The sequence below is a fragment of the Choloepus didactylus genome, chromosome 10 (genome assembly GCF_015220235.1).
Source record: "Choloepus didactylus isolate mChoDid1 chromosome 10, mChoDid1.pri, whole genome shotgun sequence".
In the NCBI taxonomy this organism is placed as follows: Eukaryota; Metazoa; Chordata; class Mammalia; order Pilosa; family Megalonychidae; genus Choloepus; species Choloepus didactylus.
In genome coordinates this window covers 11,586,176-11,605,711 of record NC_051316.1, presented here as the reverse complement: position 1 = coordinate 11,605,711, position 19,536 = coordinate 11,586,176, and the positions used below count along the sequence as shown (strand labels likewise).

At 33.7% G+C, this 19,536-nt stretch overlaps 2 protein-coding genes across 4 annotated transcripts in view; one reads left to right on the top strand and one right to left on the bottom strand.

The window, feature by feature from the left end:
* LOC119504636 (centromere protein P) overlaps positions 1-19,536 on the top strand; it is a 304,258-nt gene that overhangs the window by 79,239 nt on the left and 205,483 nt on the right. The gene's annotated exons all lie outside the window — the stretch shown is intronic.
* OGN (osteoglycin) overlaps positions 1,914-19,536 on the bottom strand; it is a 30,932-nt gene continuing 13,309 nt past the window's right edge. Inside the window, exons 1-7 of one of the 3 annotated variants that reach the window (XM_037796962.1) lie at positions 17,524-17,879; positions 16,271-16,449; positions 14,315-14,408; positions 8,260-8,418; positions 6,664-6,866; positions 4,548-4,643; positions 1,914-3,786 (exon numbers count right to left, since the gene is read on the bottom strand). In XM_037796962.1, the coding sequence (XP_037652890.1) occupies positions 3,616-3,786; positions 4,548-4,643; positions 6,664-6,866; positions 8,260-8,418; positions 14,315-14,408; positions 16,271-16,449; positions 17,524-17,692 (1,071 nt within the window). In that variant the 5' untranslated portion in view covers positions 17,693-17,879 and the 3' untranslated portion in view covers positions 1,914-3,615. Of the gene's footprint in view, positions 3,787-4,547; positions 4,644-6,663; positions 6,867-8,259; positions 8,419-14,314; positions 14,409-16,270; positions 16,525-17,511; positions 17,880-19,536 lie in introns of those variants that run through there. The other 2 variants (XM_037796959.1, XM_037796960.1) reach the window with 2 other exon arrangements.

The window sequence follows — 19,536 nt, the reverse complement described above, 5'->3', positions numbered from 1 at the left end:
TTTTTGATATTTTTAAAAATTAATTTTAATTTAAAAATATTTTAGACTTAAAAAACTAAAAATACTACAGTTCCCATATATTCTTTGCCTAGTTTCCCCTTATGCTAATATCTTACGTAACTGTAGTGAAATGTTTCAAGCCAGAAAATTAACATTGGTACAATACTAGTAGCTAATCTGCATACTGTATTCAAATTTAGCCAGTTGCCTGCTGATGATCTTTTCTGGTCCAAGATCCAAAACAGGATCTCACATTGAACTCTGTTGTCATGTTGCCTTGGTCTCCTCTAATCTGTGACAATTCTGCTGTCTTTGTTATCGATTACCTTGACACATTTGAAAATTACTGGCCAGTTATTTTGAAGAGTGTCCCTCAATTTGAGTTTGTTGATGTTTTCTCATGATTAGATTTAAGTTATACCTTTTTGGCAAGAACGCCACAGAAGGGATATTGTGTCATTCTTAATGCATTATAACAGAAAATTTATAATGTTATGTCTTATTACTGGTGATCCACTTGTTTAGGTTTTCTCCACTATAAAGTTACCATTTTTTTGCTTTGTAATGAATAAGCATCTTGTGGGGAGTTACTTTGTGGACAAATGTCTGGTTTCTTAGTCCATTGATATTTATAGCATCTATTGATAATTCTTGCCTGCAACAATTAATCCTGTCATATTTACCTAATAGTGATTTTTATTTCCATCATTCTCCTTTATTAATTGAAATTCTCCAGTATTGAATGATATCAGATTATTTATTGAATTATACTTTATTAGCTATTAATGTTATACTTTCAGCTTTTTTCTTTTACATTTCTCTGATATCTCTTTGTTCATGTCTTTATTTTTTTAACCTCAGTTACTTTATTTCAGTTATGTGGTTTATGCCAGTGTAGAATTTTTTATGTGAAAATAATTTTGTTCACACACCATCCAAAGTGTACAAAGGCTCTCAGTACAGCATAGACTTCTGTAAAGATTTTTTTTTTTTAACCCAGCCTGAAAGCATGTCTTTTTCGGTGGAATTTGCTTGTTTTCTTTTTTCTTCTCTCATCTTGTTTCATGCTTTCTGTTTTATGTTTGTCTTTGTTATTTTCAATATTTTGGCCATGTTGCCTTTGTTTTCTTTAGTTCCTTACCCCCTAACTCCTATTTCGTTAATTTGGAGGGCAGCCACATGCAATTTTAATTCTAAATTTAATTCTCCCACCCTTATTTCCTTCAGGTCTTTCTCAACTGTCACCTCTCAGTGAGTGCTTATTTTGAGCTTTCAATCCCCTGCCATGTCCTATCCCTCTCATCCCCCTCCCACCTTTTTTTTTTAACCAAAGCATTTATGACTATATAATATACTTAGTGTATTTTTTTTTTACTTATTGATCTTATTAATTGTCTCTCTCATCCAATGGAGTATAAACTCCCTGAGGCCAGGGATTTGGGTCTTGTTTTGTTCACTCCATGCCTTGGCACACGGTTGGTGAGTGATTCAATCAGCAAAGAGTAAATTATTTTTAATTTTGAACCTCTTTTTCTCTAATTATCATTTTCAAGAATGAAACGATATCTGTTGTAAGATAATGGACTTGATATATTTTTACTTTCTCCTGTAAATCTCCCTGGCACCTCTAGGCTCTTAGTTGGTATAATGTGATATTTCTCTTTTATCTAAACTGCTGGCTTTTACATTTCTTAAAATTTGAGCAGTATTTTGTGATGTCTTTCTCATTAAATTTTAATTATATAAAGAATATAGGAATACATTATTCTTTTGAAAACTAGAAACATTACCACCATCCCTAATCCTGGTCCCATCACTCATTTTTTTCCAGGTGAAGTTACTGTTTGTTTCTTTTGATTTATTCAAGATTATGTTAGTTCAAAAATTCTATTTCTCTAAATAAAACAAAACGCTTCTATTTAGATGCATTTTATTTCACAATATTTTTTGTATGTTCAATTCAAATATGCTCACTGTTATGCTAGCACTTTGAAAATGTAAAGAGAATATTAGACCTGTTCAGTGTTCTCAATGAGCTTTCAAATAAGGCAGGCATTCAAAATAATGAGAAAGCAGTAAAACAGTTAGTATTATCAGTTGCCAAGGTAAAATAAGTGAACAAATTACTGTTTTGGGGGTAATAATTGTGATCCTAGGATATTATAGAGGGTTTAATGAAAAAGTTACATCTTGAATTGACCTTGACAGAGTGGGTGGTGGTGGGTTGGGGAGGGTGACTTAAAAACAGATAGGAAGACATTCTAGGTAGGTTAAAAAAACAGAAGCAAATGCTTAAAAATAGGAATAAGTATGTGTTCTAGGAATGAATGGTACACACAGACTAACTTGATTCCAATTTATAATTTATATTTGCAATTGTGGAGGTAATTTTATATATACAGAGTTAAGATTCATATTTCTAAAGTACTGAGAATTTTATATTTAACTGTGAAGCAATGTGGAGACTAAGAATTTTGAGTGGGATATGGGCAAGAGAAAGATTATTTTAGAAACTTTAATCTTGGCAGCATTGTGTCATCATTATTATATTGAAGGAAATTCTCCTTTTTAAACATATTAGTTCATCATGGGTCTTTAGAAAATGTTGATCAGAGGCTTTAAGTTGAATAGACTATTTAAATCAATATTGATATGTATAGGGGTGTTGTATGCAGTAACACTACCAAATGCACTTTGTTTTCATTTCTGAGATTCAGAAAAGTTTGGGGGAGAGTCTCATTCCTATAGTGTAAAGATAGAATATTTTGCAGTGTGTATATTTGAAAACCTTTACAATGGAGAACCTTATGGATTTTCTCTGAGAAATAGGATGGATTTTCAGTTGTTTTTTTTTTATAAGCCAACTGGTTCTGGTATAATTGACTTCTTAAAATGTTTTATGGCGGACTTGTAATGTTAACATTGAGATAAAAGAAAATGTATTATTTTACTAAGGATTTTAACTGTATGACTACAAAGAGAATAACTTTGAATGTTACTATAATGGTTCTTTATCAGAGTAAAATTATTCCTTATTTGGAAAGTTTTGCTTAGGTATGAGACTATATTTTTTTTATCAGAGTAATTAAAAATTTAACTGCTTTGAAAGGAAGAAAGCGAAGTTTCTACTTCATAATGAATAATATATGAATCAAAAAGAAAAATGTGAGATCTCTGGAAATATCTAGCTTTTCCAAGTTTTTAGAATATCTACCTTAAATTCTTTAGGGATACAATAAAGCCTAGGAAAGAAAGACAACTGGAAGTTTTTTGGAATTATCCTCTCACTTCACTGATAATGAAATAATGCACCTCACATTTGAGTATTAACGTATACATGTAGCTTTTGAATAGCAAGCACTCTACTATAAACTACAAGAACTTTGTAATGCTGTTTAAACATTTTCACATTAATTTGTTTTAAACTTTCTAGATTCAACCTTATTTTTTGTTGTTATATATAAGATATTTGATCATCCTTGCTTAAAACAAAATTGCATCATAGTGGGATACAAAGTTAATATTAAGCCAATATTTATGTTCCTTTAAGCATTATTGAGACAGATTTATAGGTATATGTTTTGTGTGTTAGCTTATATGCTGGATTAACAGTGGTTAAACGTATGATCCTACAGGTAATCTTTTTAAACAGATAAAACTGTTTGGATGCTTTCCCAGAATGATTGGATTGCCCTCCAGGCGTATCTCTTCAATGCGGTCCCGAATATAATGTGTGTCATTAGCCTTGCAGAATGTGTCATCTGTAATTGAGGTTATGTTGTTAAACTGGAAAATAAAAGAAAAAAAATTTTCAGAAATATGAAATCAACTTCTTGTATGCTATGTAACAGGATCCTACAGAATATTTTATTTATAATGTGATTTTTAAATTTTGTACCTACTATATATCCTCGGTAATGTGCCAATCTGGGTCTGCTTTTTTTTAAAGTACAGTGTAACTTGAGAATAGCAGACTGTTTGCTATTACCCAACATAATATCAGTGTAATACAAAGTTCTAAGTATAAACAAGTATTCTAACTGGAGAAAGTATCCTTTTCTAGAATGTCAACTTAATATAGGTATTGTGTACTTAAATATACTTTAAAGAAGTGAGAGACCAATTTTAGATGATTTTGTATCACCTCAAGTTGATGTTGTGCAATCAAATCAGCTGAAGAGTGTCCCAAAGCAAATGTTTACTGCAAATGTTTACTGCTTTCTCCAAAGGAGAAAGAAACTTAAACCAGAGGTCTCAGTGCCCCCCAAATTTCAAATTCAAGTGTCAGATTAACTAGGAGGTGCCGAGTGCACATGCGGAGAGCAGTAGGCTGTTGCTAGACCATTCATGATGCCCTGGGTAGGACCTGGGCTGTGGGCGGATCTCCTCTGGGTAAGTATCAATACTTGTGATATGCATTTGGCCATCACCCCACCACACCGTCTAACCAAAAGTTACAAGTGAATGAAGGAATTTCCCAATGAGTCTTAAAACTGACCCATAAGTAATTTAAATTAAAGTCAATATTGTGAAAGGAGTAATCATACCTGAAGATGAATTACACGTAGACTTTCTGGTAAATTAGGAGGCACAGATTCCAGGGCATTGTGGTCCAAGTAGAGGAATGAAAGTTTATTCAATTTCTGCAAGGAAAAGTACTTTTGCTTGATTGCTATTGAGGTGAAAGTATTTTTTCACAGGATTCATAAACTGTGTGTGCGCATTTATGTATCTGTTAGTGTATATGTGTGCATATGAATATATTTACAGAGATATTGATATATATAAATGTAAGTACTATTAATTGTATAGTAGTTTTTTTTTCCACAGGATTCACAAGCTGTGTGTGTGTGTTTATATATCTGTACTGTATGTGTGTGCATATGAATATATATACAGAGATATTGATATATATACATGTAAGTACTATTAATTGTATAGTAGTTTTTTGTTTTTTGTTTTTTTAATTTCATAAATGATATACTTGGGGCCTTTATGAAGGCCAATAGGGTTGTGCTGCGTACCTCATATTTCTGTCCATCCATCTGTTCTCTGAAGACCCAGTCTTGATGCCTGTTTCTAGAGCCCTTTGAAATTGTCCTGGGAGAAGCTATTGAAGTCAGCCTCTAGATGGTTCCTAGATGCTCCCATAATCTCTTCCCAAACCTCCAGAACTTCCCACTTCAGCTCTACCAGTTTGTAGCAAAGTGTGTACTCCTAATAAGTTTGTGTGTCAGATGCGTACTCACCTGGACATGGTTTTCCCTAGGGTCTATGTGTTAGATTACTCTTCAGGAGCAGTAACCCATTATTGTGTATGATTTTATAATATTGTTTCAAGATGTAATTTCCCCTGACATTAACCTTACCTTTGATATGCATCTTGTTTCAGATTTCGCTAGTTCTTTTCTGTGCTGTTTCCTTAGTCCTTCTTAAGCATCCTACCAGGTCACCATACAAGCACCACAGCTCCTGTCTTTCCCCATTTTGACATTATTTACTTTGGTTATGATGTACCAGGGGCCTTTGCAGCCCAGGGCATTAGGCAAAATTACAGGGTAGCCACGTTTATCATTTCCACGCTAACTGGGCACAAGTCCTTTCTGTAATACACGTGTAAAACCTAAAATACTCCAACATTTCTTTTGGTGAAATGTCAGTCAGCTCTAGTAGTCTTTTTCAAAGACTTATTGACTCCAATTATATATCTTTAAATTACAAGTCTGCTTTTTTTTTTTCTTTTCAAGAAGTAAGTCCTCTTTAAAAAAGACCTTTCCCCCAGAGTCCTTAATTTCTGTGTCCCTTAACTCAGAAACATCAGAGGAATGCTGCTATATCTTTAAAATGTTCCTTAAAGTTGAAACAGGATACAAAAAGAATGTTTTTACATTTTCTGATAGATTGTACAATTATGGAGGCGTAAACTTTATTATAATATGATTATTCATTTTATAGTTTTAGATGCTTCTATAAGGCGTCATTAACAGCTGCAAACCTTGCCTTTTGGATGCGGTTAGTCTTTTGCCCATAGTAGCATGAACACACCTAATCTTTTTATTTTGGGTTATCTTCTAGGATTGGGAATGTTTATATTAGCACTCCATAGAATTTTCTTGAATTACAAAATTAGTAAATATATTTAATTCCTACTGCATGGAGAATTTTGCACTAGATGCCATCATGGGATTCAGAAGAAAAGTCTGTCAACAGAACTTTAGTCTAATGTCTTTAAATATTAAAAGTCAAAGTTAAATGTTTACTTTTGCAACTTTATTTTTGACTGGCATTTGTGAATTGTTAATATTGTAAGGTAAAAGAAACACAGAAAAACTTCCACTATGTGTTTTTGCTAGCCTGTAAGTTCCATGAGGGTGCCAAACATGTATCTAAATAAATATTTGCTGTGTGAACAAGTGAAAAATTGGGATGCAGAATAGTCCTGAGAATCAAGATAAAGACTATGTATTTTAAGTGAGGTACAGGCATAAGCTAGATTAAATGAGCCTGATAGTTTGATTATGTAAACAATGTCTTCAATTGTTAAAATAGTTTTGTTTTATAAATATGATCAAAACAGAATTCTAGACCAAAATTTCTTTCTTTTATAATGTTATTAGTGACTGTATAAAACTAATTTTATGTTGTCCTGTATAAAATACTTACTTTGAATGTGTTTGCTTTGATTCCTCTACTCTTGATTTTGTTGTATTTTGCATTAAATAAAGTAAGCTTCGGAGGAAGAACTGGGAGTTTCAATAGTTGATTTTCAGCGAGTGTAAGTTCTTCTAATAAAGAAAGTTTTGAAAAAGTACCGTCTTCTATTTCTTGAATCAAATTTCCCGTAAAATCAAGTCTTCTTAAGTTAGCTTGAGAGGAAAATATACAAAAAAGACAAAGTTAAATTCTCATTGTTGAGTGAAGAAAGCATTTATTTAATACATCATTCAAACATCTTTTTTTAATTTAGGGCCTGGTAGACACTCTACAGTTAGTAGCTCAGTAAGTTTTTGTTGAATCAATACAAAGTGTCTACCATGACCTTTCTAACTGTAATCATAGAATCTCAGGTTTGGAAGTGATCTTAAAGTTAATGGAATCCTTCATCCTTCTGTTTGAATTCCTCAACCTGCTCAGGCAGCTTCAAAGAAATTCCTGCTGCAAATCATGGAAAGTAAGCGTTATTTTTGATAGAATGGAATCATGTCAATACTTTTAGGTTTTTTGCTGCTGTATTGCTTTGCGATTGTGGGTATGTTATTTTAATCTCTCTATACCTTATTGCTTAAGTTAAAGTGATGCAGAATGGGAGAAAGAGCAATTCCGTGTGTGTGTATGACTTTTATCTGTGATGATTAGAAAATAGTTCAAAATAATTGGGAGCTGCTACTAGCAGCATGAGTACAGTTATAGTTAATCTCACTTATGAGTAGTGTCCTCAGCACTCAATTTTTTGGTGTAATTTTTTTTCAAAAACATTTGGCAACACAGAAATCCAATAAACAGTCAAAAAATAGTGATCTGGAACTGGGATGTGGTAATGCAGAAACGGGCAGTTCTAGGGTGCTCATGACAACACACCAGTGGCAAACCAGATTGTTAACTAGCTGGGGCAATTGGAAGGAGATAAATGCTGTTGTTTTCAACACTAATTCCACATTAGAATCATCTGAGGAGCTTGTGTTGGTTTTTTTAAATGGTTTTATTATTATTATTATTATTATTATTTCTAATTTAGAGACGTTGTAGATTTAATGGTGGTGGTTTTTAATGCCAGTGCCTGGGCCTTACCTCTGACTGAACTAGAATCTCTGGAGATTTGGGCTAAGTATCAGAATTTTTTAAATACGTCCCTAGATATTTTTAATATGTACCCAGGGTTAAGAACCGTGAGCTAAAGTAAGAGAAAGCCATTTCTGTGCTTTTATGGTGAAGCCAGAAAATAAAATATTTTGGTTGGACAAGCATCCAGTTATATCAGTGGTGCTGACTGGCTAGGGCAGAACAGATCTGGAAGTACAGTGATAAGTTATGTGTTAGACGGTCTGTCAGCACAGACACAGAGTTCACCAGTTAAGAAAGATGATGGGGGCATCTGAATGGAAAGGAAATTCACCAACAACCAATTGATTTTTGTGAGGTGTGGTGGATACTTAAATACTCCAACAGGGACAACCCCAGATGTGATAGGTCATAAGTACTCGAAACCTAGTTTTTGTTAAAGTGAGTCAAATACTGATATCTTATTTAAAATTAACTTACGTATGTCTGCAAAATCTTTGGTAGTCAACTTTTTAATTTTGTTGAATCGTGCATAAAGGTAGTCTGATTCCTTTGGCAAAGGTGGTACAGCCTCAATGTCAATTTCTTCACAGTACACCGAGCGACTTAAACAAACACACAGCAGGCATGTGGGCATTTCTAGATTGGGAAATATAATCATGAAGTATAAACAGAAGTTTAAAAATATGTGGCCTCTACTGGGTAAAATTATTGCTATCATGAATACTATTTCTAATTTGAAACAATTTTTTTTTCAGAATCATAAATATTCAGTCATGGTAACTAATGACCTACCGTTGTACCTAATAATTCTCCCATATTTTATTGTGCATTCTGTAATCCAGTATTTTTTTTAATGCAGTTTTATTGAGATATAGTCATGGATCTTACAAACCATCCCAAGTATACAGTCACTGGCTCACAGTATCATATAGTAATCCACAGTCTTTTTATTGTCTGTTTTAGTAGTGAGCACTTAATGACTGAATTGAAAGTTACATTTACTCCTTTGGATACTCAAAAAAAAAATAACTCATAAAGCAGGAATTAAAGTAAACACAAGCTTCGTGTATTAACTTTGCTGTATCAGAAACATGTTTCTGATTGATGACAGTACCTTATGTGTTTAGAAACCATTAGTTAAATAAGCAAGCAATTAATTGAAAATTTGAGTCATCATAGGCACTGACAGATCCTGTTGCATTCTAAGTCATTCATTGCATTTAGTAGTCAGGTCTCTCTCATCTCCTATAACCTGGAACAGTTCCTTGGTCTTTGTTTTTCATACCCTTTACTTATTTAAATAGTACAGCATTTATTTAGCAAATGTTAGGGTTTAGCTAAACGGTCCTCATTTGTAGCAGGAAGACCTTGTATCTGATGCTATGTTCTCAGTGCCACGTGTCAGGAGTCACATGATATCTATCCCATTTCTGATAATGTTACCATCTTCAGTCATTTGGTTAAGGGGGTATCTGCCATGTTTCTCACTCTATACAATTACTATTTTTTTACTTTGTAATCAGTAGGTGTCTTGTGAACAAGTACTTTGGGATTGTGAATATCTGGTTTGTTATCCAAGTTTCACCCACTAGTTTTAGCATCCATTGCTAAGTCTTACCTGAATCAGTTATCACTAGAATAGTTGCCAGATAGTGATTTTCTAATTCCATCATTCCTTTTACATTTATTAGTTAGCATTTTGCTCTAAGGTGGAACTTTTCCTTCTTACTTATTTATTTATATCAGCATGAATTTATGGATTCTTTGTTCCACTGGTTATAATCCATTGCCATCACATTTATTTTGATAATCAAATTGTCCCTGATTTGGCCAGTGAGAACTCTTTCAAGCTGACTTCTTCCCCCTCCCCTGACCCATCACAGCTTTATTGTGGTTGATGTAACAATAAATTGTGCGTATTAAAATTGAATAATTCATAAGTTTTGACATATGTATATGCCCATCACCACAATCCAGACAGTTAACAGATCCTTCATCCCAAAAAGTTTTCTTACGCCCCTTGGGAATCCTTCTGTCCCACTCTTGTCTCCTAGCAACTACTGATCTGCTTTTTGTCATAACACATTAGTGTGCATTTTCAAGAATTTCATTTCAATAGAATCATGAAATGTTCTTGTGATTTCTTTCGTTTAGCATAACTATTTGGAGATTCCTTCATTGTTGCGTTTATCACATCATTCCTTTTTATTATGAGGTAGTTGCCCATTGTATGGATATGCACAATTTGTTTATTCAGTCATCTCTTGATGGACATTTGGATTGTTTTCAGTTTGGGGCTATTTCAAAAGAAACTGCTTTGAACATTGTGTACAAGTCTTTGTGTGGACTTATACTTGCATTTCTCTTAGATAAACACCTAGGGGTAGAATACCTGGGTCTTATTATGGGCATATCTTTTAACTTTTGAAGAAAATTCCAAACTGTTTTCCAGAGTGTCCCATTTTACATTCCCACCAACAGTCTATGAGAGTTCCAGTTTCTCCACATCCTCTCCAGCATCAAGTATGGTCAGTCTTTTTAGTTTTAGCAATTCAGGTGAGTTTGCTGTAATATCTAGTGTATTAATTTGCATTTCACTAGTAATTAATGATGCTGAGCATCTTTTTATGTTCTTACTTGCCATCAATATATGTTCTTTAGTGAAGTTCTCATTTGCCATCCAGTATCTTCTTTGGTGAAGTGTCTGTTCATAGCTTTTGTCTTTTTTTATTCAGGTTATGTGACTTATTAAGACTATATATTCAAGATACAAGTTGTTTGTCCAATTTGTGTTTTGCAAATGTTTTCTCCCCAGTCTTTAATTTTAATTAAAATTAAAAATTACATATTCAATGTAATTAAAAATTAAATATTTTTATTATAATGAAAAATTTATTGATTCTTTTATAGTTCATGATTTTTTTGTGTTGTATTTGGGAATTCTTTGCTAATCACTAAGATTTTAGCCTTTGTTTTCTTCTGAAAGTTGTATAGTTGAAGCTCTTTACATTTAGCTATAGGATCCATTTCGAGTTACTTTTTATATATAGTGCCAGGTAAGGATCAAGGTTCATTTTCCCCCCATGGCTCTCTGATTCTTTCAGCACCGTTTGTTGAAAAGATTATCCTTTCCCCCATTGAACTGTATTGGCACCATTGTAGAAAACCAGTTGCCCATGTTGTATGAGTCTGTCTCTGGGCTCTCATCTGCTCCATTGATCTATTTGTTTATTTTTATGTCAGTATCCACATCGTGTTGATTCCTGTAGCTCTATAATAAATCTTGGTTGTATAAGTTCTCTAACTTTTTTTTTTTCTTCTGGTTTTGACTACTCTTAAGTCCTTTGCATTTCTATGTAAATTTTGGAATCAGCTTGTTAATTCAAAAAAGCTGGCTGGAATTTTGATTGGGATTGTGTAGAATCTATAGATTAATTTGGGAAGACTAACATTTTAACAATATCAAGTCTTCTGATCCTTGAACACAATATATTCCTTCAGTCTTCTTTAATTTCTCCCAGCACTGTTTTACAGATTTCAGTGTGTAGGTCTTGCACATCTTTTGCAAATTTATATCTGAATGTTTAATATATTTGATGATTTAAAAAAATGTAAATTTCCCTGTTATTCTTTGAGAACATCCTTAGTTTCTTGCATAGCAAGATGTCCCAGGCCAAGTTTGCATTTTTCCTGCTCCAACTCTTGAAATTAGCTACTTCTCCAAGGAGTGCTGGCTCCTTTTAGTGGAGAATAGTATTTAGAAACCAAGATTTAGGCACTAGGTGATCTCATTGGTACTGGGGTTTCATTGCTTCTAGGCTTTTCAGCAGAGAGAGCTAGGACATATAGGTATGTCTTTTTTCCCAAAAAAATGCATTTACATACACACATATGCATATATACACACAAATGCCATATACTCGTATAAGCACACACACACCATATACACACACACTCACACAGAGTGACAAACACATCTTTATCTATTTCTGTATCACTATATATATAACAAACCATGAATTGATACTAAAACCTTTCATTCCAGTCTCTTTTGCACTTTGTTTTTTTCACATAATGTATTCTAGAAATCAGTCCATTTTAGTTGATAAGGGTCTTCCTCATTCATTTTTTTTTTTTAGAAAAATATTCCCCTTTATTAGTTGCAGAAGAAATGTAAAGGCAAAGTGTAAAAAGATTCAAATTTTGGCCTATTAAATTAGCAAAGAATTTTTAAAATGTTAACCAATGCTAATGATAGTGCAATGAACCTGGCATTCTCATGAATTTCTACTGGCATCGATCCTTTTGTAAAACATTTTGACAGGACATATTGAACTGCTGAAAATGTTTATACCCTTTGAAACAGATTTTCACTTTTGAGGAGGAATGCTAAAGAAGAAAAAAACCTTTTGCACAAACAGATTTATTGCCTCATTATTTATAAAAAGACAATAAAAAAATCAAAGTGTTCAATTATAGGTTAAGTAAACTTTGGTATATCCATATAAGGGATACTAGATTGTATATATTTGTGATTACAAAGCTTATGCATACAAAAATAACAGTGGTTGAATTGAATGGTTGTGAATATTGATTTTTAAAGATATAAATAAAATATGATTTTTTGCAGAAAAAATAAATTAAAAAATCACAAAAAGGAAAAATTATGTGAAATCCTACCACCCAGAGGCAATCAGTATTTATATTTTAGTTCAAGTTTCCAAACTTATTTAATAATTTGAATAGGTAGTAGATCCACATGGTTTTAATACCAGAAATTATAAAGCAGTATAAAATGAAAAGTTTCCTTCTTATGCTTATTCTCCAGGTGCCAGCTTCTCATTCCTGTTCTTAGATTTTTAAATACATTATGCATAATGCAAAAACAAATCTAGATTCTTTCCTCCCTCTTAGTACAAAGGGTAGCACACCATACACGGTTCTGCAATTTATTGTTTTCATTTAATTATATATCTAGGAACCCTTTCCATGCTAGTACCTAGAGAATTTGCTCATCTTTTAATAGTTACATAGTACTGTTAGGCAGTACCACACCCCACCTCCGCCCTTAGAAATTCTGCATGTCCATGATGAGCCACCATCCCCTGCCCTAGGAACTCTGCAGGTCTGCAATGAGCCACCGCCCCCCACCCTCATAAATTCTGCATGTTTGTGATAATGTTTAAAATTTTAAACTCCCAAGTCCCCGTTCTCAGTCCCCGCTCCCAAGCTCCCACTCTCAAACCAGCCAATGCAAACATACCAGCTACCGCCCTTCCCCAAAGTAGCCGCTGAGAAACTGCCAACCTAGATCTGCCAGCCTCCCCATCTCTGGACAAAGAACTTCCCATCAACCATTCTTTGCAAGCCCTACTGTTGTTCTCTTGCTTGGTGCTTCAGCCCACCTGCATGCACCGGACAATAAAGCTCCATTGATTGAGTTTTTGTCTCTTCTCTTACAGATCGGAAAACCTAACAAATACCTCATTCATTCACTTTTACAGTTGCATAGTACTCTCCTGTGTGGATGTACCATGATTTATTCACCCACTTTTCAATGTATGGGCACTTGAATTGATGATTCGCAGTATTTTGCAATTGCAAACAATGCTTCAGTGATTTTGCAAATTTTTTTGTTGTTGTTGCACGTGTATTTTCAGGGTAAATTCCCAGAAGTGGGATTTCTAGGTCAAAATGTAAATGCATATATGGTTTTGTTGTATACTACCAAATTCCTCTTCAAAAGTATTCTTCCAATTTGTATTCCCACCAGCAAGGTATAAGAGCATCTGTTACCCCACAGCCTTGCCAATGGAATATATTTTCATACTTTTCATTTTTGTCAACGGGATAGGTTGAAAAAAGGTATCTCAGTATGATTTTAATTTTCATTTCCCTAAATATATGTGAGATTGAACATCTCATATGTTAAGGGTTATTTTTTTTGTATCATTTTATGAATTGTTCTTGTCTTTTGCCTGTTTTCCCATATATTTTGGTCTTTTTTCCCTTCAAATTTTTTGAGTTCTTTGTAAGTTGGACCAAATAGATAGGGGCTATTTATTATATAGGACTTGTAATTTGTTGCTTTATGGTAAGTTTTCTAATTTTACATTGGGATATATAATTATTTATGTATAGCCATCACTCTCTTCTCTGGATTTCTTGAAGACACATATTTTATTTACCTTATCCTTAGGCTTTACATAGTATTTGGCAAATAATATGTATTCAAGTAAGTATTTTAAAATTGATTTTACATAGGCACATACACACACTTTGTGGAGGTTTATCTTGGACCAAGCTTTGGTTGTTCTTCAAAGTTCCCGTTCCTTATTTCTCACTTATAATGTGTTATGGCAAATTATGTGCACTCCCAATATATCTGTTTGATGTTATCATTGGAGATAAAATTCCACTATTTGGAACTGAGGCAACTTTATTACCCTAGGGAATAAAGGTCCATTATAAACTATTTTTAGAAGATCTTTTAGAAAAAAAATTAGATAGATGGTAGACTATTCATACTTACCATCATTTTCTTTCTTGGGGGTTGAGGGTGTTACACTTTCATCTTTTTGTAATTGAAGACTTTTCTTATCAGGCATTACCATAGTTTCTTTTCCCTATTGGAAAAAATAACAGTTGATTGCCACATGTGATAAAGTCTAACTTTGATAACAGAACTGAGGACTTACGGTCAGCATTTATCTTCTCATAGGCTCCAGTAGGATATTATGTATAACTATTTCATTACTTGTTAAATTATAAATGTGTTTTTTCACTTTGCTTTCACTCCAGACTGTAAGTTCCTTGAGTAATAGAACCAGGTCCCTTTTATTTTTATATCTGCAGTAGCCAAACTCAGTGCTTAGTAAATGTTGAATATATTGAAATGTAAAATGGAAGCTAGGAGGAAATTCTGTGAATCCGAATGAAAAGTTTTTCTGAGGTGAATACCTGACGTGAAGATACTGTCTTCAAATCATCTTTAGGTAGAATAGCTGTTATAATTTTTTTTTTTTTAAATGGTTCTTATCTGAAACTGAGAGCCTGCCTACTCTGCTTCAGACCACAAGTTTAGGCTAATAGCTCTGAAAGAATTGGGGACTTTTCTATTTTAGGAGAGTATATGTTCTAATGTAAGTTTAAAGTATATAGAGTCCTGCTCTTTCTATCCTTTGTAAGCACATTTTCAACTTTTGGTCTCAGTCTTGACTCCTAATTCAGCCCTTAGCCTTCATTTTCCCATGTGTATTCTGGTTGAACATTCCTTCTTCCACTCTGCATCTGTATATCAATACCAATGAATTCTACTCCACCTTAAATATATCTCAGTCTCTGCTTCTAAAGCCCTGTGAAGAGAATCAGCAGAAAGAAAGTCATCTCTAACCTTATTACTTTTTAGAAACTGTGAAATTATGAAAGTGTTTGTATAATTGTTTGCCAGATTCAAATCATCCACGTTGAGCCAATAGCTATGTTATGATGGGCCTCCTTTTTTTGGTTTAATTTGAAGCTATGACTAGTGATACCTATTTTTTTTTTTTTTTGTCTTGATGAGAAAAATAATACTAGCATATTAACTAGCTCCATCAAAAGAGACTGTGGTGTTAATGTTTGCTCATTGCATGCTTAAAAAAAGGGAAAAAAACTATTTTAACAGATGGATCTTAAAATCTTTACCATCTTATTTATAGTACAGAGGAATTTTTGAAGCATTCAACATTGTTATATATTTGGCTCCTTCTCTCTCTCTCTTTTTTTTTTTTCCTTTTGGTGACAGGCAGAGTGGGCCACATACTTATGAGCTGTATTAACTTTTTGCTTACCCAGCGTTCATTTCTGTGTGCCAAGAAAACCACGAGCAGTTACTTAGCCCATAAAGGAGAGTATGAAGGATACACGTCATTCCTGCAGAGTATTAACTCAGTACAGATTTATAGAGGGTCTATACTGTTGCAACTGATTAGAAAAGAAAGTTCTATTTTAAATAGTTTTTTATTTTTTGGTATGGTGTGTGTAGTTGATATATGTAACTTATTATGAAATGCTATAGATGCCAAAATAACCAGTACTGTTCTGTTTATTTCCTTGAACCACTTTTTCCCAAAAACCTTAAGCTGATAATCCCTCATTTCTTCTAATGCACATTTCTCCTAATTTATTTTTGAGGTAATGTAGCAAGGGTATTGTGTAACATTATTTAACATATAAATTTCAACTGGTCAGGGATCATCTTACAGTCTAGTTTCCTAAAATTTTATTTTTTGGTTACTATAGATACTGTTTGGTTACCATAGATACTGCTTATTAATTTGGGAGGCATGCATACTTGTAAATTTTAATCTTAAGGACAATTATTGTGAATTGCCTTTGAATCATTTAAAATGCTTTTCCTTTCCCTATCAGACAGTCAGGAAAAACAAAAACATGCATTTAAATGGGCTCCTATTTTAGAGTTGAATTTACAGTAGAAATAAGGTACCTTGATATCTTTTCCATCGAGGTATTTATCTTTATAATCTTGGCCAAATATGGTTTCTTCAGAATTATCTGTTCCATAATCATACACACTGCGTAAGTCCTGCTGAGCTGGTGCTGCTGGCTTTGTCAGAGACACAGACAGTAACAGAAGAAGTGTAGAGTGCAGAGTCTTCATTTTAGCAAAAATCAAGGTGTCTGGAAGTTAAAATGAACTAGTAACCTGCTGACTGTGGGACAATGCTGCTCCCTTTTTCCCTGGAAATAAAAATGCAGACCATGGAAAACAATATTTAAAGCTTAGAAGGCTTTTTGGCAGGGTTTAGGCATTAGGGACCAGAGAACAAGTATTTAACCCTTCATGGTCTTTAATTAGATGCTGATAGTTTTTATGTTTCAGTGAACATTCTGCAAAAGAGTTTCAGAAATTATTTCATTTTCTTCTCTATCGAAACATTTCAATCAATCTTGATAATTTCAGTTTCTTAGTAATTAGATGCTCTGAACAGAGAGACTCATGTGCAATCGGAATCTTCTCAGAATACCTGTGGTATAAATAGTTAAAATGAAGACTCGAGGTCCTGTCTCAAATGAGTTAAAAATATCATATTTCAACTTTTCTACTTTGTAAGAATTCTTTATCTGTGGTGGTATAAACAGAAATGAGTTCCAAAGAAAGTTTTAAACCTTAAACTTGAAATTTAACATTGTGAATAGTAGTCATTAAGACTTACGTTAGGTTGAATATAATACAGGAAAAGTTGTGTCTTTCATTTTCTCAGTTTTGTAACTTTAATAGATATCACTATATTATTTTTAATAGTATTCCTTCTTTAATTTTAAACCGTGAGAAATGCAAAAACAGTATTGCACACTAGAGGAAATATAAAACTTTAGGCTCACCAGTGGGTTTTATCTGGTAGATGCACATATCAGACTTTTTCTTAAATAACTTCAAACAGAATTACTCTGAATTGCTGATGCTGCATTATAGATGCCAGTTGTCAAAGATCCAGTGGTCAAAATTTAAGAATTAAATGGTTTTATGACTTTTACAGCACACTGTTCTTGTCTGCATGGATATTAAAGTTATGCAACAATATTCAAAAGTACTTCTTTAAAAAGTTAATTTTTCAAGGTAATGGAAACAAACAATTTAAAAAGATGGCCTTTATATTTATTAAGACTGTTAAATGAGTCACATTTTAACAAACAATATATAAAATAATGTGAAAAAGAGCCTACCGTTTAGCTGTTTTGAAGTTTTTTTTGTGGTTTTCCTCAATAGATGTTCATGCTTGTGCATTAGCCCCAAATGGGAGGGTGAATGAGGAAGGCTGTGGATTGATTTCAAACTGCTGAACAAAATTTCAGGGCCCAGCAGCTTTAAAAGCAATTTCCATGTGGTAGAGATCTTTGCCAACATTCTTTCTCTAGGGTGAAATGTAGTGTGTTGTACTAAAGAACTGTGCTTAAAATATTTGTATCTGCTGTATGCAGTCTGCTTCTACTAACCTACTGTAAGCTCTTTTTATTTTTACCTTGTGTAGTAAACACTAATGTTTTAGTGAATATTAGTTTATGAAAACAACATAGTTATAAAAATCATGCTTTTCATTTTAATGCTTTCCTAGGAGATAAAACATCTGCCTTTTGAAAGAAATAGAACACCAAACCAAAGCATAATCTATGCTCTTAATTTTATAAGGAGTAAAAATATTTTCGTAGAACTACGATTTGTGTATATCCAAGATATTTTCTACGTAAAAATTTTGTTGTGATATTTTCTGATTTGGGTTGATATAAATTGTCAGTTTTATGACTTTAAGGATACAATAAAACATGTCTTTGAAAATATATAATAGTGAAAAGAAAACAAAAAAAACACAAGAAAATATATAATAGTGAAACAGAAGGTATTGATTTTGTTTTTGCATTATATAGCAAGTTTAATGGGATGTTGTTGAAAAGGGAGTTGGATAGATGTGAAATGTCCAAATTTGGAGAATCTTAGAGATTCATTGTTTCATTAATGGTATATACAGTTTCACACTTTGTACTACTGAACATTATTTTGTAATTTGTAACCTCTTTCCTTGAAAATGTATACCCAGTGAATACCGTTTTATTGGCATTTAGTAAAAGTTTATTGAGCACTAGTTCTGTGCTAGATCCTAGAGATACATGGAAAAATAAAACACAGTTTCTCCCCCTCAAGGAGCCTGTAAACTATGAGTCAGAAAGAGAGGCAGCAAACAAGTGATTAAAGTGCAGAGGGACGCTTGCTACAGAGAAATATGCACAGGGTTCTATGATAGCCTGGGAGAAGGTCACATGTAAAGCTTGGCTAAGGAGGCTGCTGCCAAGCTGACTTCTATACAGCAAATAGGAGAAGAGGGTAGGGGCAAGGAGTAAGACATTTAGGCAAGGAGGGCAGCACACAGGTGGGAAGGTTGGGATAAATTGTTTGGAATATATAATTTATTGCATATGGCTGGAGCTTGGAGGGAGAGCAAAAAGTGAGATGGGGCATATTAAGAGATGTGACTAGACGGGGTTAGAGGTCAGATTAAAGAGAGTCTTACACCCTGCTAAGGTGTTTCGGCTTTATTCTGTAGACAGTGAGATTCTACTGAAAGATTTTTAAGCCAGTAAGTAGCATGATCTGATCTTCATTTTAAAAATATCCTTCAAATGTTGCATTTCTGAAGGAAACCACTATTAGTCTGTATTGCGTTAGTTACCTATTACCGTGCAAGAAATTACTGTAAATTTAGCAGTTTAAAATAACATACATTTATTTTCCGACAGTTTATGGGGGTCAGAAGTCTGGGCATGGTTTTGCTTGGTTCTCTGCTTCAGAGTCTCATCTGTAAGTTGCAGCCCAGATGTTGGCTGAGACTGTAGTCTCATTTCAAGGCACAGTCAGGGAAGGATCTGCTTCTAAGCTCACGTGGTTGTTGGCAGCATTCAGTTCTGTGCAGACTGTGGGACTGAGGGCTTCAGTTTCTTTCCGGGCTGTTTGGCTGAAGGCTGCCCTGAGTTCCTGGCCATGGGGCTCTCCCCCTTAGGACAGCTCATAACACAGCAGCCAGCAAGGGGGCCATTTTCCTAGCAAACCCATGATGCATTCTATGGAACATAATCCTGTGGCATGTACTCATGTATATACCATCTCTTTTGCTTACACTGAAGGGGAAGGGATTCTACAAGGAAGGAGTCTGGAAATATTCAGAGAAACACTAAAAAATAAACAAACCAATGTTCCCA